A 27,531-nucleotide genomic window follows, 5' to 3' on the forward strand; every position below is an offset into this window, starting at 1 on the left:
TGAATGATGATGGAAGAATTGATGGAACAAGAGGTGAGACGAAACGGGAGTATTCTGAGAAAACCCGCGAACACGAGGTTGTCCACCACAAACTTATTTGACCGGGAATCGAACGCGAGATCTCATGCACCAGAGATACTGGTTCTATCACTGAGCCACTGTTCTGCCCTACCCCTAAATTTTAATTGTCACTGATTTTAGAAATTAAATATTATTGTTCTCTTCTCTTGAACTCTGGTGAATATTTTCGATGACATAATGTGTTCTGCAAGGCCAAACAAACAAGCTTAACATTTTTTTTTTTTATCTCAGAAAATGATAATATACATATCGTATCTAGTTGCACAAAGATCACTTATGTAATGACGTTCTTCTGTCTTGTCATTCTCTGACATCTATTCTAAAGAAAGTTTGTTTTGATTTTTTAAAAATGGAAGAAAATCCTATAGTTTCTACAAGACTGGGAAAGTTAAGAGGAAAAGTGAATCAGCTATCAGACGGAAGAATATTTTATTCATATCAAGGAATCCCGTATGCTAAACCGCCCATTGGAGAACTGAGATTTAAGGTAAGTTTTGTTAGTTAATTCATTTTTAATTGTTAGTTCGTCAACTTTTTGTTTCATATTTTCATGTAATACTAGCATTATGGACGAAGGGATTTATTATTAACGGGATATCCGATCTACGCTTAAAGTTGAGTTTGGCATAGTATACGTGTGCACTATAACATTCTAGGAAAAAAAAAACTCAAAGGTATTCACGCAACAACTTTCATATAGGGAGTTGGGCAATGGGCATATAATCTAAAGTACTCACAAAATACTTCTATAAAAATTGTGGCGGAAGTACCACAGGATTCTGAAACATGGATATTTGGATAGGGCACACATACTAGTTCTTAAATTAACTCTTGACCCGATCATGGTTTGTCCCATAGCTTTGGAGCTAAGGACCTTTAAACTTCATTTTTTCATGTTTTCGGCAGCTTATAGCTCCGCAAGGAATATTTGTGCACCCAGGTTAGTCTATACTTTTTGTTTCATCTTGGTGTTATAAATCACCTCCGAAACGTTTTCGGTGTTATTTTGAAACACCCTGTACATATGATACTGAAAGATACGAAGTTCATTGCTAGTAATAATTGGATACTTTTTTTTATAAATTCTGCTCAAGCAAGTTGTGTATCTGTTTATGTATATAGAGTTTATACGATTAATTATCAGATTATATTTATACCTATTGTTCTTTATTAGAATCACGCAGCAACACTTATTAGGTTACGTTTTCTTAGTACGTCTGTTCATCAGTCTGTCAATTATTCCATACGATAAGTTTGGAATGGAAAGGAATTTTTTAAAGTTTATTTTTTTGCAATATAGAGCTAGTGTACTTATCTCAGCCGAGTTCGTTAATAGAGTCACTCCATTAACGTCTTAACGGATAACGGTGACTTTAGCAGTAGCTACATTTCCTATATATCACATCGTATACATGTAGCGTAAACTAATTTTTTTATTCTGTTTACTGGAATAGATCATTAGAACAATGATTTTATGTTAACAATGGTGATATATATCCCATACATGTAACTAAAATTTTGAGTTCTATTTTTCGCACTAGTACGTATGACGGTTGTAGTTACAGCGATTATTCTGGCCGAGGTAATTAATGGAGTCAGTTCGTTAACATCTTAATGGATAACGGTTATCCTATACGTGTAACATTCGTGTGACCATATTTACTGTCTTTAGCAGAGTTTATTTCTAACTTTGACACCTATGCTTCTAACAATGACGTCATACTACTTGTAACGTCAACGTAATAACATTACATAATGGATGTTCTGAAGATCACTCTAAAGGAGGAGAAGTAACAAATTATCAAGAAATTCTAGTTAATGATAGAAAAATATGAGTACTTGGGTAGTGACCATCATGTGACAAGAGGGAAGGATATTCGGAAATCACCAGACGCCATATTGGTGTTCTCTAGAGTCTTAATATAGAGTTAATCTAATTTCAAGACATCCAAGGTATAACCTCTATGTACCGAACTTTACTGCTTTATTTTCACACCATTGCATAAAACAAGAAAGGATTCATCTCTGTTTTATATACATAATATATTAGAAGCTCTTCCACAGAATTTATTTATTTATTGAACAAATTCCCAGGTACAGCAAAACTTTGGCATTTTACACAGGGACATGCTAACAAAAGAAAGAAAAAAAAAGACAACAGTAACAACAACATAGAAAAAAGAGTGTAAAAGTAAAACTATTCCGTCAGAACTCGTTTAATTGCTCTTTCAAACACTGGGTAGCTCGAAAAAATGTCCACATCAGTTGTTACTTGATTATAGCAGTTTGGTATTCTATAAAAAGGAGACCTCTGTATGATAGTCAACCTAGGACGGGCAAGATGGAATAGGTGGGTAATCCGGGTGGTGCGGGAAGGGACACGTAAGGATAGTTCCTTAAGTAATATTTCCGATCTTAAGTTTCCATTAACTATTTTATGTAGATACTTCAGGTCAGAGATAATTCTGCGTACTTCCGGAGTCTGCATATTAAGATGTCGCAAGAGTTCCTTCTTAGATAATATTCGAAGTGCAGGAGCACGAAAACGGACTAGAGCGATGAAGAAATTAAGAACAGAATCAAGTCTGGAGAGATGTGTAGGTGCTGCCATGGCCCATATGGGAGAGCAGTATTTGATCTTGGGCGCTATTTACCATAGGAAGCGTTTTCACAACCAAAATGACACATGAGAAATTATGCTTCTTATGAGTATCAAGATGTTGGTAATGCTGACAGTCAAAATAAATGTTTATTTCATTTCAGACTTTTTGTTCGACAAAAATGCATTTCAACTCAGACAGCACACAGTGACTAATCTCTTTCAAGCTAGTCTTTGGGAATGTATACATTGATTCCAGACGTCCTCCCATTATTGTAAAATTTTCTGGAGCTCACTCTTTTGGAATGGTGTTGAGTCTGAACGTGTATTTCGCATAATGTCTTATTTTGTATTAAATCTTGCACCATTGAATGGCATTTTCAACTTTGGAAAGATCCATACGAAGTGGTCCAGAGGTGGTTGCTCGACCATCTCCGAAAATTATAAAGTTTGAGTGTGATGAACCTTGTGTATGAAGTCAATAACATCATTTACGTTGTCGTATGTTCCTCAATGGCAGCCATCTTTCCTGTCGGTGCAGTGCCAATTTTTGCATTTGCAAGCGTTTACGAAAATTACAGTTACTCAAGACGTACGAATCAGACAAACACCAAACAAAAACGAATGTTTACAGGAGAGAATGAGGTATACGGAGAATACGAACTTTTGAGTTTAAATAAATATTCAGCGTTGCAAACCAATACATGAAATCACCAGGAAAACTACAGAAAATTATACTTTTAAAGAGGCTGTATTTTGGAATGGCATAAAGTAGAGGCTTCATTAGTTTGTGCTGAATATTATTGCATGTAAAGAGTCTGCAGAAATATCCACAGTTATGATACTACTGGCACCATAGATTTAAGGGGCTCCGAAAGTTGAAGTTTGTGATTTTGATGCCATTTTGGGACATAATATCTCAGGAGGGCAAAGTGCTAAAAAATTGCTACTTATGCCACAAAGTAATTCTGTATGTGAATAAACTATTCCAAAAAAATCATGACTGATATTACATGGATAAAGAGTGAGGACATGGTAAAAATGTGAAGAAAGCACGTGCGTGACGATGGTTGTAGTCGGGAAAAAATAAATGTTTGGATATGTTTCCTGCTAGATCTCAAAAACTATGAATGGTGCAGCAATTAGACCCGCTTTTGTTTGTGTTTAGTTGTGTAAAAGCTGCGAGTGGCGTTTGTTTCATCTTTCTAGCTCCATGATCATTGTCACGTCTATATGTTAAGGGGGTTAGCTCCCCTTGTTTTCACGACACCCATCGTCAAACTGGACCCTAGTAGTAAGGCATTCAATGTATCAGCAAAGTATCATTGAAATCCAATCACAATTACGGAAGTTAATATGTTCACAAAGTTGAATTATATAGGATAGACTAGTCTTTGGCTAGCTGGGGACTCCGCCCCCATATACTCGCGTTTGCTCGGCTTACAGCCTCGAACCTCTAAAACTTTAAATTCTACCAAATTTCAAGTTTCTTCTCGTATTTCAACTATCTAAAAGATAATATTTTGTATCACAAGAAAACATCCATTAAAATAACATGGGAATTACTTCATCCTCCCAATACACACCTTAAAAACTAAAAATATTCACTTTTAGTAATTTTCCTGTTGGTTAGTCCCGGGAAGTCTACAATTATGCTAAATTACATCATTCTAATCCTGCCGGAGGTGCTTAAACATTTTGAGGTGTAGAAGATGTCCCATATAAATAACATTGGGGAGACTTTTCAGTTCCCCATAAAACCTCTCTACGGTTGAAGTTTTTTTATTTTTGATGATTTACTTAAGTAAAGCTAACGGAAACGAAGAAGCATATCGAATTCCAAGTACCTAAAATATTAGATTATAAGTCCAAAAAGGGCTCAATTAAATAACAGAGAATTGCTTATTCCCCTCCCCTAGACCCGCTAAAAATTAAAAATATTAACTTTTGGCAATTTTTCCTGTGGGTTAGTACTTGAAAGCTACAATCATGCTAACTTTCAATTTTCCACGTCAAGCGCAAGTACCCCTTTATTTTATGTCAGTTCATGTAATTTTATATATAGTTAGGATAGATATAACGCAACCTTTGGAACATATTAACTTCCGTAACTGGGATTAAATTTCAATGCCACTTTACATATGCATTAAATGCCTTAATACCGCGGTCCAGTTCGACGATGGGTTTCGTGGGTACAAGGGGGAACTAAACTCCCTATCATATGGACGTGGCAATGATCATGGAGCTAGAAAGATGGAACAAACACTATTCTCAAGCTTTTGCACATCTAAACACAAACAAAAGCGGGCCTAATTGCTGCACCATGCATAGTTTTTGAGATCTAACATGAAACATAATCCAAACATTTAAACTTTTCCGGGATACGACCGTCGTCACGCAAGTGTTTTCTTATCATTTTTACCATATCCTCACTTTTTTTATCCATGTAATATCAGTCATGATTTTTTTGCAATAGTTTATTCACATACAGAATTACTTTGTGGTATAAGGAGCAATTTTTAGCACTTTGACCTCCTGAGATGCCCGCCCCAAAATGGCATCAAAATCACAAACTTCAATTTCGGAGCCCCATAAATCTACGGTGGCAGTAGTATCATAGCTGTGAATATTTCTGCAGACTCTTTACATGCAATAGTATTCAGCACAAAACTTATAAAGCTTCTCTTTATGCCATTCCAAAATACAGCCTCTTTAAAAGTATAATTTTCTGTAGTTTTTCTGGTGATTTTACATATTGGTTTGCAACCCTGCATATTTATTTAAACTCAAAAGTTTATGTTCTCCGTGTATCTCAATTCCTCCTGTAAACATTCGTTTTTGTTTGGTGTTCGTCTGATTCGTACGTCCTGAGCAAACTGTAGTTTTTGTAAACGCTTGTAAATGAAAAAATTGGCACTCCACCGACAACAAAGAGAAACACGTGCAAATACGAAAACGTGAATGATATTATTCATCTTCCTATACACACGGTTCGTCACACTCAAATTTCTATAACTTTCGGAGATGGTCTTGCAACCATTTTCACCATTTTTGGACCACTTCAGATGGATTGACCCATGGGGGAGTGGGAAGCCCAACAAACCAATGGAGTACTGTATTTGGCCGAGAAAGCCTTAATCAATAGCGAAGCATATTAAGGAAGTTGAGGCATTTTGTGCGTTATCGAGCATGTTCCGTATGATTTTCAATCGACTTGCTGCTACTCTATTGTTAGCAGCGTCCACACTAATTTCGCGGACTCTCTCTCTTCAAGGTGAGACACAGTCAAAATTGAAGGTACTGATCCAATGCTTACCTCCACCAGGCATGTAGCCAGGATTTCGTGAAGGGGGAGGGGGGTTCGTGACATGAGATACTGTTGTGATCACAACAGGGGCTCGATCATTCTAAACTATTTTACCGGAACATATATTGGTTTGTTCAGCCAGGATTTCGTAACGGGGGGGGGGGGGGGGCGTGACATGAAATTCTGAATGCCCAGGAGCTCGAGCAATCTAAACTACTTTACTATCAACATACATTGGTTTGTTAGGACAATAAAATGAGAATATGTTAGTAAGTATTTTAATAACAAACTATGAGAAATCTCGAGTAAAATAATAATAATAATAATAATAATAATAATAATAATAATAATAATAATAATAATAAAACGTGATGAAAAAGATTTTACAATATTTACATCCTTCCTCTGTTCATTCAAATACAACAATTTTCCTTTCATTATGACCTCAACTATTATAAAAAGTACATATTCACTATTATAAAAAGTACAAACTCAATAATGTCTTGTAAAATATTTTACATCAGCGTTCCTTTCTCTGTTGAATCAAATGTTAACAGAACTTTTTTCCATATAAATTTTTGTTTTTATTATTCCGCCAATTACTGTCTGTTCCAATGACAGGTTAAAGGAGCAGTAGAAAATTGTTTTTGAAATAACAGGTTTGATATTGCAAAGATGCGATGACGAAAATTTATGATAAAAAATGTCCACGTTACTATACTTTCGTAAGCTTGAAATCTCCCTTGAAATCCCCCTGATTAGTAGCAGAAATTCTGAGAATTCCGTAACTCTTCTAGAAATTCTGAGAATTCTGTAAATTTTCTAGAAATTTCAAATTCCCTGACTCTTCCAGGATATCTCGATCACCTCGCCACCATGTATTTCAAGTAATACAAATCTCCTCATAAGAAAAACTAACTATTCTACCAGGCCTTGTTTCCATTTTGTACTAATACACAATAACACACTAAGTAAGGCTATGTGGTAATATGTAACAAAACACACAATCACGTAACAGTTTCAACACAGTAACTGTCTTCGTCAGACTTCCACTCCTTCTTTCTGAATGTCTGATGAAGACACAGTTATTGTGTTGAAACTGTTACGTGATAGTGTTTTTTACATATTATCACATAGTCTTGCTCAGCGTGTTATTGTGTATTAAGAAAAAATAACCAAAACCTTCCTGATTTTTTAAAAATTTTTAACGCGATCCTTCTTTTTCTCATTTCATTTTTTCATCCTTCCTTATTTTTTTCATTTCTCGTCTTACGTCCCTGCCTCCACCTCGGTTGCGAATTCTCAGTCCGTGATACAATGATTTTATATGACCAAAGCCATCATTTGCTCCTTTCGGGTTGTCTCATTACGGGTTGTTGAGTGCTCACGTGCTTTCACATTTCAATCTGTTATGGAACTCCTTGATCCGTGATATGCTCATGGGATTGTAACCGGACGTCTGTTAGATCTTGCAATTTTTTCCTGACTTGGGTTTTGTGAAGCTTTTGGCAAGTCTTGATGCACACGCACTTTTCAAGTCGTTGGCGCAAATCCCGAGGGGGATGAGGGGAACATGTCCCTCCAATCTTGGAACTGGGGAAAAAATGTGATGATTTGTGTCCGATTGCCACAAAGGAAAGTGAGATGAAATCGATGTCCTTCTAGAATAAGCCTCAAATCTGTCCGCCTCCCAATGTTGAAGACAACTCTGCTCCCTGATTCTCCACAGCATTGTTTTTCAACTTCACAATTATTTTGAGCATCGCTTAAAAAAAAAAAAAAACATTCATTTTAGTACAGTGACGGATTTAGCCCGGGACTTGTTTCCTAGACCCCCATTTTTTTGACTGACAAAAATAATTTAAGCTAATATTTATATATTTGTGAAAATTTATAGTAAACTCATGATATAGTTTATAGTAAACTCATCTTACCATAGTCTGGGTTCTGTCTGCCCCCCCTTCGTTTTTACCTTCTAGATCCGCCCCTGCATGGATGTCTCTTACACATTTCTATCCAAGGACTACTCCAAGGTGACCAGAACTTTTGCTTTCAAAAACGGGACGCATACGAATCGGCGACGAGGGAAGGGGATTTGACTTCCACATTGCATTTTGGGACTCAGTAGTGTTTTCAATTTACAAAATACACAAGGAAGAATGATAACACAACGTTTCTAACTTAAGTACTACCCAAAAATACTTTTAACTACTTCAACACTCAGAATTCCCACTCAATTCCCACTTGAACCACAGAACACTCAATGCTCATTTGAATATTCAGAAGTTCTAGGCACTTCTGAACCTTCCCAATGCGTGTTGGTACGGAAGAGTGTAGAACTAGCATTGACCATTTATATTTGGAATAATAATTACAGGACACCTGGGTCATGTTTGCTTAAAAACGGGACATTTAGGCATCTCGTTTGAGAATCAGAAAAAACGGGATAACGGTTGAAAATAAGGAACTGTCCCGGCTAAAACGGGACGTCTGGTCACCTTGGACTACGCCTCTACTTCATCTGTTTAGGCGCAAAAAAATAAGGTCCATTATTGTTTGAACATGTCTCGTACTGTACATTCTTGTTTTTTCTTCCTTGTTTATAAAAGCATTTCATAAAACATCATAGTTACTTTCTTGTTTGCATAATCATCATGACTTTTCTTCCAATATTGATGTTTGAGTTTTATGACGTCATGTAAGGTATTTACGGAAATACACAATTGTTCACACAAGAATGTTATAAGTGTTAGATATATGATTAAAATCACGTTTCGACAACCGTTCCTGAAATTAATTGGCTGTTCAGAAGAACAAAAACAGCGGAACGGCGATTACGTAAAGGTCTATGTTGTCAACATGTGCTAAAATCGACATTATACAGTTAGAATAGCTTTAACAATGGATCTCCTGGAATAAATTACCAGAAAAAAGCAATGAAGAACGATCTAAATGAATTCAAGTAGTATTTTTGTTACAGAAGGAAAGGAAGGTGGGTAGATTACTGTTATAGAGATAGAACATTTAGAGATCGTCTCTCGCATGGAGCAGGCTTCAGATTTTTTTATTTTTTCAGGAATAGTTTTCATGGAGGAGCCTATAGAACTTCGAGTCTACAACATATTTAGAAAATATGATTTACCAACTTTATAAATAATATAAAAACAACCTAAATAATACAATAAAATAAAACAAATAATAAATAATAATATAAAATAATGTTTAATTTGCAAGTTCTAATTTTAATGATGTTCGTAAAGATTCACAGCTTAGTGCGGGAAAAATATTGTTTAATTTCACGAGTGTGGTGTCAAAACGTGCGTGAACATCTCAGGATTGCTTTATTGAAATCCTCGTTTCCAATAGTTCTCGGAAACTGATTTAACTTTTAATTTACTGCTTTCTTCAGCCATAATATCGTAAAATAATGTAAAATATAATATAAATAATACAATAAAATAATACAAATAATATAAAAATTATGTTTACCAACTTTATCTGATGATAATTCAAGCAATAATATGTTTCAATGGAAATTGGAAATTTTGTATTAGGGCAAGTTGGAATAAAATTTCTTGTGTTTAAAACATTATTGAAGAGTACCATATTACATGAGACATGCAATTCCCTTGCTGAAATACCATGCTTCCGTAACGAAAATACTATGGCGATTCCTCTGGATATAGATAAATCAAAATCAAGCACATATAGTAAATTTAATAATAATAATAATAATAATAATAATAATAATAATAATAATAATAATAATAATAATAATAAAGTGAGATTCATTTTACAATTGTGAAACTACGATAGACTTCCAAACTATGCAAATTCAATATTAAAACATGTTTATAACTTCCGGCTGCAATAGATTATGAGAAATGAAACCTGTTAAACAGGAAATTCCTATCACTTCTAGTCTTAAGGAGAACATGGCGCTTTTCCTTAAGACACTGCATCGATTAAAAAAAAAAAAAAAAAAAAGTAGCTATCTGTTGACGTATTTTGTTTTATGGCTATAAAAGTTGAAACCGGAAGGAAATTATTTCTACCACTTTCAGTTTGAATAAAACGTTAACGGAGGAGATGGTACCTAATATTTGGACGTTGAGTCTATTCCGAAAAACCGTTTCTTGATACTTCATACAGTTTTTGGTCAGTGGAGATCAATATCGTTACCGGAAGTACAAGTAAAATTTTAACCACTTCCATTAGTATACTTAGGCCTATATCGTGGAGATACTATAGTTTCTTGACATTGTGAATCGACTACAAAAAAATCGCGTTGTCGCTATCTATTACCATTTTTGGTCTATGGTGATCAACGTTGGAACCGGAACCGATTAACATTTTTATCGCTTCCGATTCGCATAAATGTTTGATGAAGGAAATAAAATTTATTGTTGGAATCCCAAGTCGATTTCAGACAACCGTGTTTCCTTATCTTATCGTTTCAGCTCTTGAGGAATCATTATTGAACCCAGAAGTGCTAGTACGTAGATTTCTCCCACTTCCGATTATAGTAGAGCATTACACTTAGAGATGCAAAAAAACCGGCTTTTTTGAATCGATGGATTTTTTCACATAAAAAGCCGGCTTTTTTGAAAAAAAAAAACGAGAATTTTGGAAATTTTGGCTTTTTTCATTTTCATGATTTTTCTATCTAAATAGCTTTCTTATAGTATATTCTATACTTAGATAAGAATTCCATGACCTAAATGCCATATTTCGCTCTAAAATTCAACATCAAGATGGATGGAGCACATGTTTTACGAATTAAAGCTAACATGAAGAATGTAGTATTTGAGGGCAATTTTAAGGGCTATTTAACTTTATTTTAACTTTTGAGTTATCGATATTTTTTCATCTCGATATCATTTCAGTTTGTCGTCTGTTTCATTTCTAAGAGCTTAGTACTCTAGCTTCTAACGCAGAAGTTAAACTTACGTTTTTCTATATATCCGTCAAAGCGTACCGGTACGTTTTTCAATATATCCGTCTAACCGTACTTCCACATTTCTGTTATACTGTAGCTGTGCAACGATTTAGCAATAATTTTCCGGATACAACCTTGAATACTAATTTATACAAATAATCAGTAGCGGATTTAGAAACGTACTTTGGGACGGGTTTCTCTGATTGTTTCATTTTCTAAAATCTCCTAATTTTATTTGGGAGGAGCTTGAAGTTTATGAGTACAGGCATAACTAATACTGTATTTCGTTTCGTTTATATGTTTAGCGATAATCTTCCGGATACAACCTTGAAGATCATTTTATACTGAGAATCAGTGGCGGATTTAGAAAAGAATTTTGGGAGGGTTTTTTTCTTACTAATGTTCAGTTTTTCTAAACATTCGTACTTTTTATTTGACGGCAGCTTAAAGTTTATGAGTAAAGGCATAACTAATAGATATTTCGTTGGTTTTAGACATTCCGTAATTTTGGGGAACAGGCTTCAGTCCGAAAGACCGCCCCCCTAACCCTCGCAAAACCGTCACTGCTGGTAATTAGTAATAATAACGATTTAAAAACAATAAGAAATGAAGTCAGCCAACTCACAGTACACGCACTATTTCTACTTCATAGATGGAATGAAGAAAAGTTTTGTCAGAATGGTCGAATGCTGAGTTGAATTCCGGACTTCTCGAGAGAAGCGCAAAAGCTCCAGTCAATCATGTTTGTTGTGCAGTTGTATTTATCTTAACTTAAATATATTCATATCATTATGGTGGGGAGAGTTCCATAATGATATGAAGGGTGTGAGCCAAGAACATGGTAACTAACAAATTTTCAATTGCTGAGTTACGCAGCATCAGATAGGCAGCAACGCATACCGCTTCGTTTAATCTCTCATGTATAGACTTATGTGAAAAATCAGCTTTCCGACTTTCAAAATGGATTGTGCAGCAGAAAATTTCTAATTTCTTAAAATAGTAAAATTATGGGTTACCATGTTCTTATCTCATACCCTTTATGTTCAATCCCTCTTGTTAAAAATACAGAAAACTTGAGGACTCAATAAACCGTGATGGTGCTTATATAAAATGTAAGAATTTCAAGAATATACAAAACCAAAAGCTCTAGGTGTGCAGCCTTTAAGTGTATCATATAAATCTAAGTATTTTTCTTGTTTTATTTTAATTTTATTTTGTTCCAAAAAGAGGGTATGGAATATTTTGAAGTAAAAATACTACATAGAATTTTGCTACTTATTTGAGTATTTTTTTAAAAGAAGTATTTACTTTTAGGGTTGGCTGGTTTACACCAGCTGTTTTTCTTCTTTTTTTAAAATAAACAACTGGTTTAAACCGAAAAAAATAAAAGGTACGAAAAATGCGAATCGTGTGAACTTCATGGTGACGTTTCCATACATCAAACCATCTGCATTAGTTTTATTTCCTTTTCACCTTTTAATCAAGGTGTCCCATGTTCAATTCTCGGTCGAACCACAACCCTTCTTTCATGCGTAAACAAAGTAGCGGTTCGGATGTAACTTTAAGCGAAAGTCTTCTCCTTGATACCTCGGTATTACGTAAGGATGTTAAGCCTGAACATACGAAACGAAACTAAATTGTATATTTCTGCATGCCTGAATGCCTGTTGTTTTATAAAGAAGCCAAGGTTGCTTAAATATACTGATATAAATTGACAAAATTTATCGATTGCCTATGTAGCTTCCAACATTAGCTTGGATTGTACTTTCAATGATATGTACGCACTAAATTTGTAATTTAATACCTCAGTTTTAGCGTACTGATTAAAATTTAAAGGGCGTTGACCTTTAAATTTTACATGCAAAGCAATAACAGGATTTTTTCCGTTATTGTTTTACATTTACAGTAATGACAGGATTTTCCCGATGGCTAGGGCGGGAGTTTCTCAATTTAAGAAATTTACTGACCGGACTTCTTTAAGCTTATGTGACCTCTTCCAGCATAACCCCGTTGTTGCATAATAACACCAAGGCGAAACAAACTTATTTCTGTCAATATGTAATATAAATACATAAAGCAAAATATCTAAACCCAAAAAAAACCTGGTTTAAACCAAAAAAAGCCTAGTTTAAACTCCCCCCAAAAAACGGGTTTTTGGCATTTTCAAAAACAACCATGGCTCTTGCCAACCCTGCTTACTTTGTATGTAGGAGGTTAAAAAAAATCTTATTATATACATTGGTTAATCCTTTGGAATTCATAATGTAAATATGTTGAGAAGTAAAACTGTTTGAAATATCTTTTCGAAATTCATGGTTTATTTTCGAGGTTTTACATTATTATCGGCATCAACCACTAATTAAATGACTTTTTGTGTTGTAGAGAAGCGAAACAAAATCTGGTTTATCAATTTAAAGCAGAATTTTCAAAAAAGCCCAAATTTTCCCAAGCAAAAAAGCGAAGCAGAAAAAACCGAGTTTTTTCCCCAAAAAACCGGTTTTTTTCCGAGCCCTTGCATCTCTAATTACACTACAAGTATAGGTGAGATCTATTCTTGGTACGCTGCATCGAATGCAAAAAGCATATTGTAACTATTTATTATTGTTTTTGCTCTATGGCGATCAACATTGAGAGCAAAAGTGTTAGTAAATTTTTTATCATTTTGGGTTTTAGTAGAGAGTTACTGGGGGAGATAGTCTCTTTTCCTGAATGCTAATTCGGTTCCAGAAAACTTCTTGTTGCTATCGATTACCGTTTTTGCTCTATGGCGGTCAAAGTTGAAATCCGAAACGGTTTTTTTTTTTATTATAACTGCCAGTGTGAATAAAGGGTTAACGGATGAGAAGAAATCTATTCTTGGCAGCTAAATTGATTCCAAAAACCGGTTCTCTTATATCTCTTACCTATCGACAGATAGACAGAAATTGTCGTTCTATAAGATTTTCTATACTTAAATACATAGCATAGTTTGAAAGTCTACAAGAATTGAATAACGATGCGGATTCGAATTTAATTAAGCACCGCATCTCCTCTTATATTATATCCTCTGTATTGAAAATGGAACTAGTACTCCAATGAATCGACGGAACTGTGGCAATTTAGTGAATATTTGTCACTGACCTTCAAAGTACTTTTTATCAATGCTAACAGACTCCAATCCTTTGTCCTCCGTTCTCTGCTACACTGAACAATTTTTTTGTAATTAAATTGCCAAACATCAATGTAAAATCATTTACTCTTCGTTTTGTAAGTTGATATACATTCCCTTAGATTAAATTACAAAATTTACTTCGTTTTTCTACAAATTTACAGTAAATTAATAAGAAAATACGATATTTTGCAGGGGCGGATTCAGGGGGACGATCAAAGCGATCGCCCCCCCAGAAGGGAAAACTCATTATATATAAAAATAAAACCCAGCCCAGAGTTTGGAGTTCTTAAAAGTAGCTCTAAACAGCAGTATTATAACCGACCTCCCCCCCCAGAAGTCCATCCTGGATCCGCCCCTGACATTTTTAGTGACAAAAATATAATTTTACACCATTTCATATTAGTAATTTTACTTTATAGGTGTAAATTGATTTACATAGAGGAATGGCAAACAGATTGTAAATTTGCCTATGATTTTTTTTTTACCGTGCATACATTTACCCGTACTAATGTACTTGAGCGTAGGTGGACTCGAAAACATATTCGTAACTGATTAAAACAAGCGGATACTTTCTTTAATACGTAGTTAAATGTTAGTGGTTAATGAAACAAATTAAAATTTGATTAATACAATATTATTATATAATAAAAAATTTAATGCTGCATCCACTTATATATAGGAGAAGAGAGCATTGGTCGTAACTAATAGCAATAGAGGCTTACTCCAATTTGGCACAGCTCATACAGTTTAAGTAGACGTTAGTTAAAGAATTAAGTTCGTTGATACTGAAAAACATGTGCATGTTCTCTCAACTTGTAAGATTCTGGCAAATGTCCCCACATACTACTACAGGAAACATTTTACATTTTTTTCTTTTACTCGTTTCATATAGAATCTACATGAACTTTAAGTCTCGCACGAAATTCGAACGTTTCGTTAATCCTTTCAGGTTTACATATGTCTTTGTAACTGATTGATCTTCCTTAAATGAGTAAAATAAAGATACATTAAAAATAAACATTAACTTGTATGATATACAACGACAATAGTCCAGATGAGCGTTAGCAATCTGTAATGATGATCGCAGACCTATCATGGCATCGTCTTTGTAACTGATCTTTTTACAATGGGTAGCTCTGCCAATATTTTTCTGTAACTTGTGCCATTGCTCCTCTGCTTCTGACAGGACTTGTTGTCCTTGGTAAAGGTCTCTTCTAACTTCGAATCTTAGAGTGACATTCACTATATTTTGCTTTAGGTTTTTCCCACTACTAGATCTGGCCTGAACTTATCCTCGTTCATAATGATTGAATCCTCCTTAACGATCCCAAATTCCTTCTTCTCATATTCGGTCTCAGTGAGATAGACAATCTCGTTATGCATGTATATTACTTTGGGTTGTGTACGAAGCACTCCACCGAAACGTGTCTCAGAGATTTATTCCTGTAACGGCATTTCCTATACAGAACTTCGTCAACCATCTTCGCTCGTGCTAACACCACTTTTACTCCGAACGTATTTGCCCGAAGCTAGAGGGCATCTACATGCCGGTTTCGAACATTCATCCGTCGTCCATCAAGAAGACACTGAGATCCACAAATTTTCTAAAATAATGTACTCCTTTACCTGAAATTCCAAAACATTCCAGTCCTCAGAAAAAGTTCTTTTCAAGATCCTGGACATCTACTAATTTCATAAGTGTCGTCCTTCCTTATATCCCAAGCTCTCTTTCTAGTTTGATCACCTGGTTCTCAATTCCGCTTCTGACCGCAATATACCTGATGGTAATGTCCTTATTTAGCAGTAGCCTAAGGAACATTCTAGAGATCCACATCTGATAAGCAACTTCATGCAGGATACGGTATGTTCCTGGCATAGATCAGATTTATTGATCACTGATGACAGGGGATACAACATATTAACAAGACTCATAAGTAAGTCATGCAAACTCCAGCATAGCGGATCCACCTTCAGCAATCGTGCAGATATAGAAAAACCTAGAAAGAAGATAAGTCAAGATGGTATGTATTTTTTGTTTGTGTTTAAGGCGCGAGTGTCCCAATCTATCCAGCAAAACAGCCGTATATTTCTCCGTTAGTGGGAACTAGAAAAAATTGTTGATAAAATAGGCAGAAAAGGAAAGTTGTACTAAATGATATTATAAAATGCTATAAGAAATACATTTGTATAACATTTCTTTTTAAAAAACGAACAATATGAAGCAGTGTAACTGTGTTTTATTTTTTTTTATCCTGCAGCCACCGCAACCGTACGATCCATGGGAAGGAGTGCGAGATGCACAGGAAGAAGGTGCCATTAGTCCACAATTTAACTTAATAACAAGCACATTTGAAGGGGAAGAAGATTGTCTGTTTTTGAATGTTTACACAACTCAGGTCAGTATTAGTATAGCAAATAGTGTGAATAGTATTAATATAACGATAAATGATCCTGAGAAGAGAACCCCAAATTTTTATATAACGACAGGCCCTCAGTTCGTTCTTTTTATATATGCAATGCTATGAAATCACATAAAACAATTCTGTTGATTTCCTTTTGAACATTACCTTTATTTTATGGCACATAATCACTAAAATAAGTACACTTTAAATAAAAGATTGTGTGCATATCCCTTCCTTAAGATGGTTCTGGATCAATAATTTATTGATTATTCGTCGTCATGACAACGTAAGAACAATGTCTCATCCAATTAACATATTAGAATCAATTTTTGATTCTATCTCTTTTTCGTATCTTCTTCTTCTTCTAACTAGTTAGTGCATATTTTAAAATTACACATTGCCCAGAAGTATAATAAAAGATATCTAGAATTACACTTAAAATACAAAGATATCGTTACATTAAATAGTTCATTTTGATCTAGAGATAACTTGCTATTGCGCCGAATCTTTCGGCCTCAGTACACTATATGATAAAATCGTGCATCATTAAATGTTTCTAATGCTTTACATTTAACATTTTTTAAGTTTGCCCATCTCTCCAAACACTAAACCATATTTTAAATGCAATTATTCAAGGATTCGTTATGCACAACAATCTCGCATATAGACACCTAATAACGTCAGATAGACAAGTGATACTAGCGAGGATTCCTATATCTATTAGATCCATCTTAATATTGTCCCTAAATCTGCACCTAGATCTTCATAATGCTCCTTTTTTCGATTGGCTTTCCAGTTACAATTTTGAAAGCGATCCTACTTTCTTCCGTTCTGGTTACATGAACTGCCCACCTGAGCTTTCTAGACTCAATGTAAAACGATATAAATGATACGATTCCTCGCTATGAAGTTTCCGCAATTTCCATTTCTGTTAGAACCGAATATCCCTTTTCAAGATTTTATTTTCAAATAATTCTAAGTCTATATTCTTACCTCAAAGTAAACGGGCACGTTTTGCAGGCATATATCACAACAACTATAATTATCGCTTTGCATATTTTATGCTTCAAACTTTTCAACAGAATTCGCTAAGACAAAACAGTTTGGGCTTAATAATAATAGAGCTTGGGCTCAGTCATAATTTAATTTCTTCGTGGAAATAGTTTTTGTCTGTTAATGTTTATCTTAGATATTTGAAAGTATCAACTTTGTCGACAGTATTATTTAATATTTTAACGTATCCATAACCTGGAAGTATTAAGGTTCAAAAAGAAAGTCTCTCGCCTCTTTCTGGGCAAACCAGATTCAATTTTATTTTTTTAAAGCCTGATTCATTTGAGATAATTTCCTAAATTTTTGCAGGTGACTGTGATGTTCAAATTTTCCTTTATATGTATAAAAAAATTCGCCTATGTATATTGGAATTACAAACTAGAGAAGCTGTTATTATCAGTACTGTATCAAAAGATAGGCCTATTAGTGGCCCGGTACGAATAGTGAATGAGCCAAATGTTCTCTCAATCACAAGCTATCTACTAGCGATTGATACCAGCGGGAGCAAGGAATTACTGATCTGTTCTTTTGTTGAAATGTTAACTAGTGGATCTTTATGTTAGATAAAAGAGAAAGTTTTGTTTCTGTACGAGCTTCAAGTTTAGAATCTGGGGTCTAATCCCGTACAAGTCTTCGCAAAAATCACAGAGCTTAATACAACGCAAAACATGCAAAAACCAAATATTACTCCTATGTCTATTATCGCACACTAAAACGCAGATTTTACGTTACATTCACGCAAATGGTTATGGAATGTAATCTATGTACAGTATATCCAGCGGTTAAAATATTTCTCCCGTTTATCCTAAATTACACAAGCCAATTGAACTCGTGCAGTGAATTATACAGTATTCTCGTATTTTATTAAGCAAGAAGCCCATACATACTAAATTTATTTTATTAATATCAGACGGTTGAGAAAAAACAATTTAATAATATTGCATTGTACTGTGAAGTATTCATCTTCGAAAATTGAGCTTTGGAAAAATACACCTCAGTGATTACCGATGCTGGTCTGCTCGCAAATCAATGCTCGGCAAGTTATGAGCAATGTCAGACTGGCTAAGTTGAGGGTCCTTGGCGCAGGTTCTTAAAGGCTTAAGACATAAACTTAACATGCCAGTTGCAAAACATGATAAGTGACAAAATCATATTTTCTGTATTGAATAAATATGTAGTACAAAACAGATCTCAAAAAAAGTTACAATAATACTGGGGCAATCAAACGTAATCGTGAAGATACTTCAGTTACTTTGATAGTTTTTTTACGCGCAATGGGCCGTTACGAACTGGAGGGGGCCTTTCCTAAGTACGAAGTTTTACTGGCTCATGGAGCCGTGTTGATATGAGTAAGGGGGCCCGAGAAGACTTCTTTCGGAAAGATGACCTTAGGCTTCCGCAACCTTGTTGGTAGAAAAACTCAATAAAGCATTAAATTCGATCAAGGCCTACAGGTCCTGTGCCTTGTGATCCCTGCGGGCCCCTCGGTCCACGGGCCTTTGGCAATTGCCAAGTAGCCAACGTGGCCAGTCTGGCACTGGCTATGAGCGTACAATAATAATAATAATAATAATAATAATAATAATAATAATAATAATAATAATAATAATAATAATAATAATAACTTTGCAGTATTATTAATGTATAATGAATGTCCACAGATATAACGCAATAGTCACGATTAACTCGCAACCATTCAGGAGAAAATGTATTTTGAAATATAAAAACATAATCAAAATTTGTTGAACGATATTAGAGAAAAACTCAAACAAACACTAAACCTTCCCTCTTACAATATCCATACTCACTATTATAATTAAATATTTTACAACTGATGTGGAATCCAGAACTGAGCCTCTGCTGTATCTTTGTTCGTGAACACTTTATCAATTTTAGTCGTAAGATTTGTCAAACAAGATATTATCTAGTGATTATTATTCAGCCTTATCAGCATTATTCATATTTCCCGACGAAACGACTCGAAATAAATACAGCATTATTGTTAAATAGTACATTCACTCTACTTTTGTTCAGTTGGAACATATACCTCTTAACTCAAAACTTCGGTAATTCCCTTGTGTTTTGAACGTCAAAATTGTCGTGTCATCTTGGAACCTACGAGTAATTAAATGTCTCAGTAAAATGATCATTTACTCTACATCGGGAAGTCTCTTTGAAAGGCTTTCAAAATTTTTGCCAGTAAAATTAGGAAGATTGCCTAATCTATTCTTCAACCTAATGGGTATTTTGCCTATGCAAAAACATCCTTTTGGTATTGACCAAAGTGCAGCTACGAATCTTAGAAGACTATTCGTCAGTTGACCATGCCAAGTTTCAATATAATGCAGTGAACTAATAGAATCAACTGTTTTACGGATTACCTGAAAGAATCACTCAAAAATGTAAGAAGAAGAAAAACATAGATTCAATGTTACACTCAATCTATGAAAAGAACGATTAAATATGTAATAGCGAACAGATGCTTTGACTCTAATTTGCTAAAAAGAGCAACATGATAGGTTGAGAGTGAAGGGATATTGGTTCGAAAGGAAATACTACTATGACATAAATAATAAACTTGAATACCCTCACAAACACAAAATCGGAGCAAATAAAAAAAAAAGTATAGTTGGTACACTGAGGGAACTTTGAGTCGAGTTTTGAAGGTAAAGAAAATCATTTTTTATAATGAGTCCTGTGCTTAGTCACTATTATATGGTTGGCTTACTGTAAATGACAATAATACATTCTAAAGAGTAAAACATTAGGAAGATAATATGCTTTGGGTCTAGGATCATATTCTAGTTGGTTTTGTCATTTAGATAGCTGAAATTACGTTTTCGGAATCTCGTAAGTTTTCAGGTTGCTTATCTAAGAACTTGTGCTTTAGCTGGAAGGCATTGAATGTACAGCCAACCCACCATCTCAAAGAGTAACTGTCGAGGTGCAAGAGGCAACTTTGGCACGGTAATACCAATCAACTTTGAAAAAGAAATTGTTCTTTGACTCATCGTATTACTTAGTGTCAATGACTCCTATTAATGTATTTGTCACTTCCAGAATTTCCCATAGATACCATCAAACAACAACAACAAAGATTTCTATATTTTTATAAAAAGGCCTTGTGTCCATCTTAAACATAAATTAAACATAACTTTCTTACAAGGCTGTCTGTATTCTTTATTATAAATTAACTAGAAATGTAACAGTTTCGGAAGTATATCACTTCCTTCTTCAGACTACTATTTCAACTGAAATCATAGATAACATAACATAATTTGTTATCTCTACCAATCAAAAATCATCTTTTTCATTAAAATTCAAAATATATGCCCATTGTTGTGACAATTTTGAACTCTTAACAGAAATCATACATTGTTACCTAATCTTTATATTTCTTTTAATATATATTAACTAAATTAAATACTAATTAACTATCTAAATATAGAAATTTTCTACCTAATATTGAATACTAAATTTTCTACCTGAATATTCATTACTAATTAACTACGTGAATATTGAAAAACATATAAATAAAATTTAACCCTATATTGTCCTTATATTTTACTTTTCTTCTTTCTTCTTTCTTCTCTTTTCAAAATGTCCTCCCATTCTTCATTAATACTCAAACCACTATTCAAGTTCATAGCTTTAACGTACACTTCTTTTATCCTCTTCGCTTCTTTCCACTTCCTAACCAGTTGTCTCCCTTCATATTCCAATATTTTCGCTCCTTCCCAGTTTACTTCATGGCCTGTTTCCTCTACGTGCTTGTAAATGGCATTCGTGTCTCTCTTCAATCTTACATCATCTTTATGCTGTTTTAAACGTTCTTTCATTCTCTTCTTGATTTCTCCTATATACACCTTATCACACATCCCACACGGTACTTCATATATCACTCCTTTCTTACATAATTCCGCTGACTTTCTCATCTTCTTTTTCTTGATGATATCTATTATCTTCATTCCTCCTTGCCTGTACGTCTTAATACCTTCTCTCTTAAGAATTCTTCTTATTTTCTCTGATATCACCCCTGCACTTTCAATACCATGCCATCTTTTCTTCTTGTCCTCTTCTTTCTCTTCTTCTTTCTCACTTTTCTTCCTTCTCTTCCTGCTCTTTTTCTTATCCTTTTCATTGTAACCATTGTCTTTCAATTGTTCCCATAGTCTTTCTATGTCTTTCTCCTTTTGATCTTCCTTCGTATTTATCATTTTGATCCTCTCTTCCATATTCCTAATGAAATTCATTTTTGTTCCTTCATCGACATCACTTCTTTTATTGCAGTAAACTTCTGATGCACATTCTTTTTGAAACCACAATGTTATAAAATTTCCTTCCTTTGTTCTCTTTACTTTGATATCTAAGAAATTTATTACACCTTCTTTTTCTATTTCCGTCTCTAACATGATACCTTTTCTTTCATCATTTAATTCTCCAATAAATTTCTCCAATTGCCTTCTGGTTCCTTTCCATACTCCAAAACAATCATCCACATACCTACAAAACAATATTAATTTATCACCACCTTTTTCTATCACTGTTTTCTCCCATTCATTCATTACCAGATCTGCTATTACTGGGCTTATACATGATCCAATACTCAATCCATCTTTCATTTTCACTATCTTATCACTTATCTTGCAGAAACTATTGTCCCACACAAACCTTAAAGCTTTTTTCATTTTCTCCTTATCCCAGTTTTCAATTTTTCTGTCCTTCATCACCTTGTCTACTACTCTTAGAACTTCTTCTCTCTTGAGGCTGGGGAACATACTTTTAACGTCCACACTAAACATAACAGTCCTTTCTTTTCTGGTTCCTAAACCTTTTATCAATTCTTTCACTTCTGCTGAATTAACTACCCTCTTGCTATCCTGAATTCCTCTGAGAGCTTCTGCAATCTTTTTAATCTTTTTCTCCAATGCTTCCATGAAATTACTCCTACAGTCTAAAACCGGTCTCAGTTTTACTTCCTTTTTATGAATTTTAGGAAAACCTTTCATCTTCGGTATCCTTCCTTCTTCATCAATAAACTTTGATAATCCTTTCTTCTTACTTTCTTCTATCACCTGTCTTCTTATATTCTTCTCTTCTTCTTTCCCTGCTTCTCCTATTTCCTCATATGTACTGTCATTCAACTGCTTAAGCTTCTCTTCATACCAACCTTTCTCCATAACCACTATTGCACCTCCTTTATCCGCTTGTTCTACCACTATATCTTTCCTGTTCTTAATTCTCTTTAAGCCTTGTAATTCATTTTCATGTAGATTACTTTTCTTCTTTTTTGATACATTTTTCACTAATTTCACTATTTTTCTTCTTACTTCTTTCACCTTCTCTTTATCTTCTATCTCCTGTAATGCTTCTTCTGCTCCATAAACCAATTCTTCTATGTCCGTTTTACATTTTACCACCTTAAACTTGTATCCTAGACTTAAAAATTCCTCTTCTTCTTTCGTAATCTCAGCTCCTCCAATAACTACTACCTTCTTCTTGGAATCTTTTCTTTTCTCTTCCTTCCATCCTATTCTTCTTCCTTTTTCGTTTAAGCTCTTCCTCTCTTTCTCCCTGTAGCTTTCTTCCCAACGTCTGAGACCTTCTATCGTCCACTCTCTGACAAATATACTTAGTTTTTCTTCAAATTGGCTTTTGTTTCTCTCATTACGCCTTTTTAAAGTCTTCACTTCCATTTTCTTCCTCCTGATCACATCCCATATGAGTTCTTTTTGTATCTTTCTAATCAAGTTTCTATATCTCACTGTTTTGCACTCTACTCCTTTTTTCTTTACCACTAGTCCTTTCGGAGTTACACCTTCTTCTAAGCATTTATATAAGAATCTCAGTTGTTCTTCAATTTTAATTTCCTTTCTTTTGTCATCTTTCCATTCATCAATTTTCCTCTGAAGACTCGGAAAATGACCAACATAGATATTTTTATAAAAAGGCCTTGTGTCCATCTTAAACATAAATTAAACATAACTTTCTTACAAGGCTGTCTGTATTCTTTATTATCAAGGCTAGTTAATTTATAATAAAGAATACAGACAGCCTTGTAAGAAAGTTATGTTTAATTTATGTTAAAGATTTCTATGTGAAATCTTTAATTTGGCTATACAATGTTTCAACCTTCTTTGTTAATTCGTGTCATTTTGACTACGAGTCATTTCTCAGCGGGAAGCAGAGAATATGTTACTGATACTGAAAAGAGAATATTCTTTCAGAACGTTCATAACGACAGAGATAATAAAGTTTTCAAATCTGTTATACTATATTAGCGGACGAATAATATATATATTACAAAAAATTAATAAATACTAACGATATTCATTCGCGAATATCAACATCTACTATGTCTTCAAACACTGAATTGTTGAAATGTTTTGTAACATAAATTCAGTTTAAAATAGTGAACATACAGGCAAAAAATAATAAGTGAAGGCCTTCAGTATGTTTTTCAATTTATACTGGTACTTTCTTTTTTCTCTGAAGGGCCCAGCAGCAAATCAAAGGAAAGATGCTGTTCTGGTTTGGATTCACGGAGGAGCATTTGTGCTTGGATCGGGAAGTTCCACTATGTATGGACCTGAGTATTTCATGCAACATGACGTTGTGCTGGTGACTTTGAACTATCGTCTAGGAGTATTAGGTAAACATTTATTAATGTATGAGTTATTTAATTGGATTACATAAACACAAGAGAAATGATGCAATTATATGAATACTACTAATATTCATTTAAGCTAGAAGTTCCATGGATTATAGATGCAATAAATGCAATAGCTTGCCAGACTTTTGTATTGAGTGGTAAGCAGTAACCGTGTTATCACATTATCACACGGTTAATATTGCAGTTTTTTTCTGGTTTTCTATGGTTAAAGTTCATTGTTTATGATAATACAATTAGGTTTCAATTGTCTCACGATGTTGAATGAATAGGGAAAACCATATATTCACCTTTGGAAATTGAGGTTTGGAGTATTGGAACTCAGTAGAACTTGTGATCACAAGTGGTGGTCTGCGTGCTACCATTTGGTAATTCGTGATCTCATAATAAATAGTGTTTAAAGTTGGGACATCGAACAATCGATGGATCTCGTCGGGTTAAAAAAATGGCGTGCTTGAGGATGATTTCCGATAGTTTTCAAGAAAAAACAATTTTTTGTTAATATAAACACTTTACTAGACGAGAACCATGGTACCTATTAAAGTGAAATAAACTAAAATATATCCTCTTCAAGACTTTCATTATGACATTGGCAAGAAGGCAGTACACGCTAAGGTTAACGAGGTAGAATAAACGAGAGAAAATGCAATGGTCCGAGATTGAATCTCTGTGGTACCCCAGAATGAACACGCTGCAGAACTTTAAGCCTGAGATCATGCCAGCAAAGAAAAGTTGTAAATAAAGTAATTTTAGAAACAAAAATAGTTGTGATACTGTGATCCAATATATTTAATGAATCTTATCTACTGTTTCAGACCTTTCATCCGGACCTTCATCCAACCACGTGCCACCTATTACAGACAAAACACAAAATTAAAAGAAAAATATACAATCGCCAACCATTGTGCTGTACGTGTAATCCTACGTCAATGCAATTGGATTTACGAACAAACCGGCAACTTCTCAGAGCGTGAAAAATAAAGGAGAGAAAATACAAAATCTCAGCGCGGCTCTGAGCTCCAAGATGAACTTGGCTACATAAGACGGCAGAACTAGATAGTAATTGGTTAATGTGTAACGGGTAGCTCTTTAAAATTGTGTCTCCTAAAATATAGAACTTCGTTTTATCTAATGAATTTTGATGTCATTTATTTTAACATAATAAATATCATTCCTTCTTTACAGGATTCTTGAGCACAGAGGACGAAGTATGTCCTGGTAATAATGGACTGAAAGACCAAGTATTAGCTCTCAAATGGGTAAAAGATAACATTGCTTCTTTCGGAGGAGATCCAGACAATATTACTATATTTGGTGAAAGCGCTGGAGCAAAAAGCGTGCACTTTCACATGCTTTCACCAATGTCGAAAGGTATTTTAAACTACTGGTCAAATTAGTTCCTTGTTTTATTTGTGTTATAAAGTCAAAATAAAATTTTGAAGTCTTAGCACGAATATAATGCGTGTCCTTCTTCTGTTTATCACTGAATTCCAAACATTCGAAAAATGGTTAATTTCTCGTCTTGTGTATGAGTAAATATACAATATATACAGTACTGTAGTATTACTTTACATGTAAATTTGGCAGTTTCCTCTGAAAGATCTCCGTGTCATATTATCTGATACTGTTCATATATATGATTTAAATAATCGTACAATATATTTATCTTGAACAGTAAAATCACTTTCAAAAGCGAAGGTAATGCTTTTGACTCCCAAACGATCTGACTCGTATAATTATCTATAGGGATATCAGTGGTGATCTCAAGGGAGACCTGGATGGGAAATTCTTCCTTCCCTGGAGCTAGGAGATTTCTTTCGATGCAAATCTTTGACTGTGCTTCACGTGGGTTACGAATAGTTTTGACGTACTAGTTTCACCTATCGTATATTGAAATTCAAACTTTCCTCCTCCAGAGGGAAATCTGAAATTATCCTAAACTATATGGATTTAAGCTTTGGTTGTTCAGCTTTCTGTATTTAATGCTCTAGTAAAGTGATCGCCATATCGTCATTTTTTGGTACATTTTTGGTAGACCGCGTTAAGAGTCTTCATCCCGGCGAAATTAAAATACCGCTAATTTTACAGTAGTTATGTGATATCTTCAAATAGATAAAAGATAATCGAAATGTGGAACAAGAGCGCCCTAGACAATATTATTTTACATGAGAAACCGTTATCACGACTCACTTATCTGCTTTCGATTTCGAGCCATTTTGAAAATCGGCATTTATTTGCGCGTTTCTAAACAGCTGAAAACGGAAAGCCGCTAGGTGACTTGTGATAACGGTACCTCACGCAAAATAATATTGTCTAGGGCGCTCTTGTTATATATTTCGATTATCTTTTATCTATTTGAAGATATCACATAATTACTGTAAAATTAGCGGTATTTTAATTTCGCCGGGATGAAGACTCTTAACGCTCCGGTTGACAAATCTTGGTCTCTTCCCTGAGCTGACGCTAATGACAAGGGGCGCTGACGACAACAACTGCGTGTTTCTCCCACGCAACTGCCATTGTCAGTCTCGTCTCACAGTAGATTGTATACGCTTGGGGCTATGCACGTTGTTTCTGTGTGTATATTATACATTTGCTAACTTGGATCGTTTAAGTTCATATTTCCTAGTAATGTAAGTTTATAGGCAATAAACAAATGTAAGATTTTTTTTTAAATTTCTTTTCTTTTGGAAATCTTTTAGGTAATTCTTTTGGAATGTAGCACACAGTAAGATTTAAAAACGGAACGATAACTCAGAAGCTCCATAAGTTTGGCGCCCACTGCTACACAAGATCATTTCCGAAAGCCATGAAATTGTACAAGATTTACTAAAGTCTCACTTTTATATTCACATGTTATTTCAGGACTTTTCCATCGTGCCATTTCCCAGAGTGGCACAGCTCTATGTCCATGGGGCCTAACAAACCAATCAAGACACACAGCTTTCAGACTAGGGGAATTCCTTGGATTTAAAACAGACAATTCTGAAGAGCTTTTGCGATTTCTTAGGACTGTTGATGCTTCTAAGTTTGTTGAAGTTCTTCCCAAATTTAAGGTAAGCCTCTTTTTCATACTCATATAGAATCATGGTACTGAAGACAGATATTAAATTCTAATGAGTTATTTCGCACTTACATAGATTACTCTAAAGGTATAATTGTGTACACAAAGACAAAAGAGCGTCGAAAACAGCGTAGAAGTTATTTCCGTTATGTAAACAAATATTACTTTCATATTTTAACTTTCAGTGTGAATATCTAAGGGTGTAAATAAGCCTCTAATTTCTAATAAAAACATATCGTCGTCTGAGGTTCAATACCGCGTAAGT

The 27,531-nt window shown here is 34.5% G+C and overlaps 1 protein-coding gene across 1 annotated transcript in view; it reads left to right on the forward strand.

The window, feature by feature from the left end:
- The first annotated feature begins 351 nt into the window (after positions 1-351).
- The window catches only part of LOC145664084 (juvenile hormone esterase-like), a 43,342-nt gene continuing 16,162 nt past the window's right edge, over positions 352-27,531 (forward strand). The window contains exons 1-5 of the mRNA XM_081730431.1: positions 352-568; positions 16,336-16,473; positions 24,028-24,184; positions 25,388-25,573; positions 27,068-27,258. Of these exons, the coding sequence (XP_081586557.1) occupies positions 431-568; positions 16,336-16,473; positions 24,028-24,184; positions 25,388-25,573; positions 27,068-27,258 (810 nt within the window). The 5' untranslated portion in view covers positions 352-430. The remainder of the gene's footprint in view (positions 569-16,335; positions 16,474-24,027; positions 24,185-25,387; positions 25,574-27,067; positions 27,259-27,531) is intronic.

Source organism: Thermobia domestica, chromosome 11 (assembly GCF_964235325.1).
Source record: "Thermobia domestica chromosome 11, izTheDome1.hap1.1, whole genome shotgun sequence".
Classification (NCBI taxonomy): Eukaryota; Metazoa; Arthropoda; class Insecta; order Zygentoma; family Lepismatidae; genus Thermobia; species Thermobia domestica.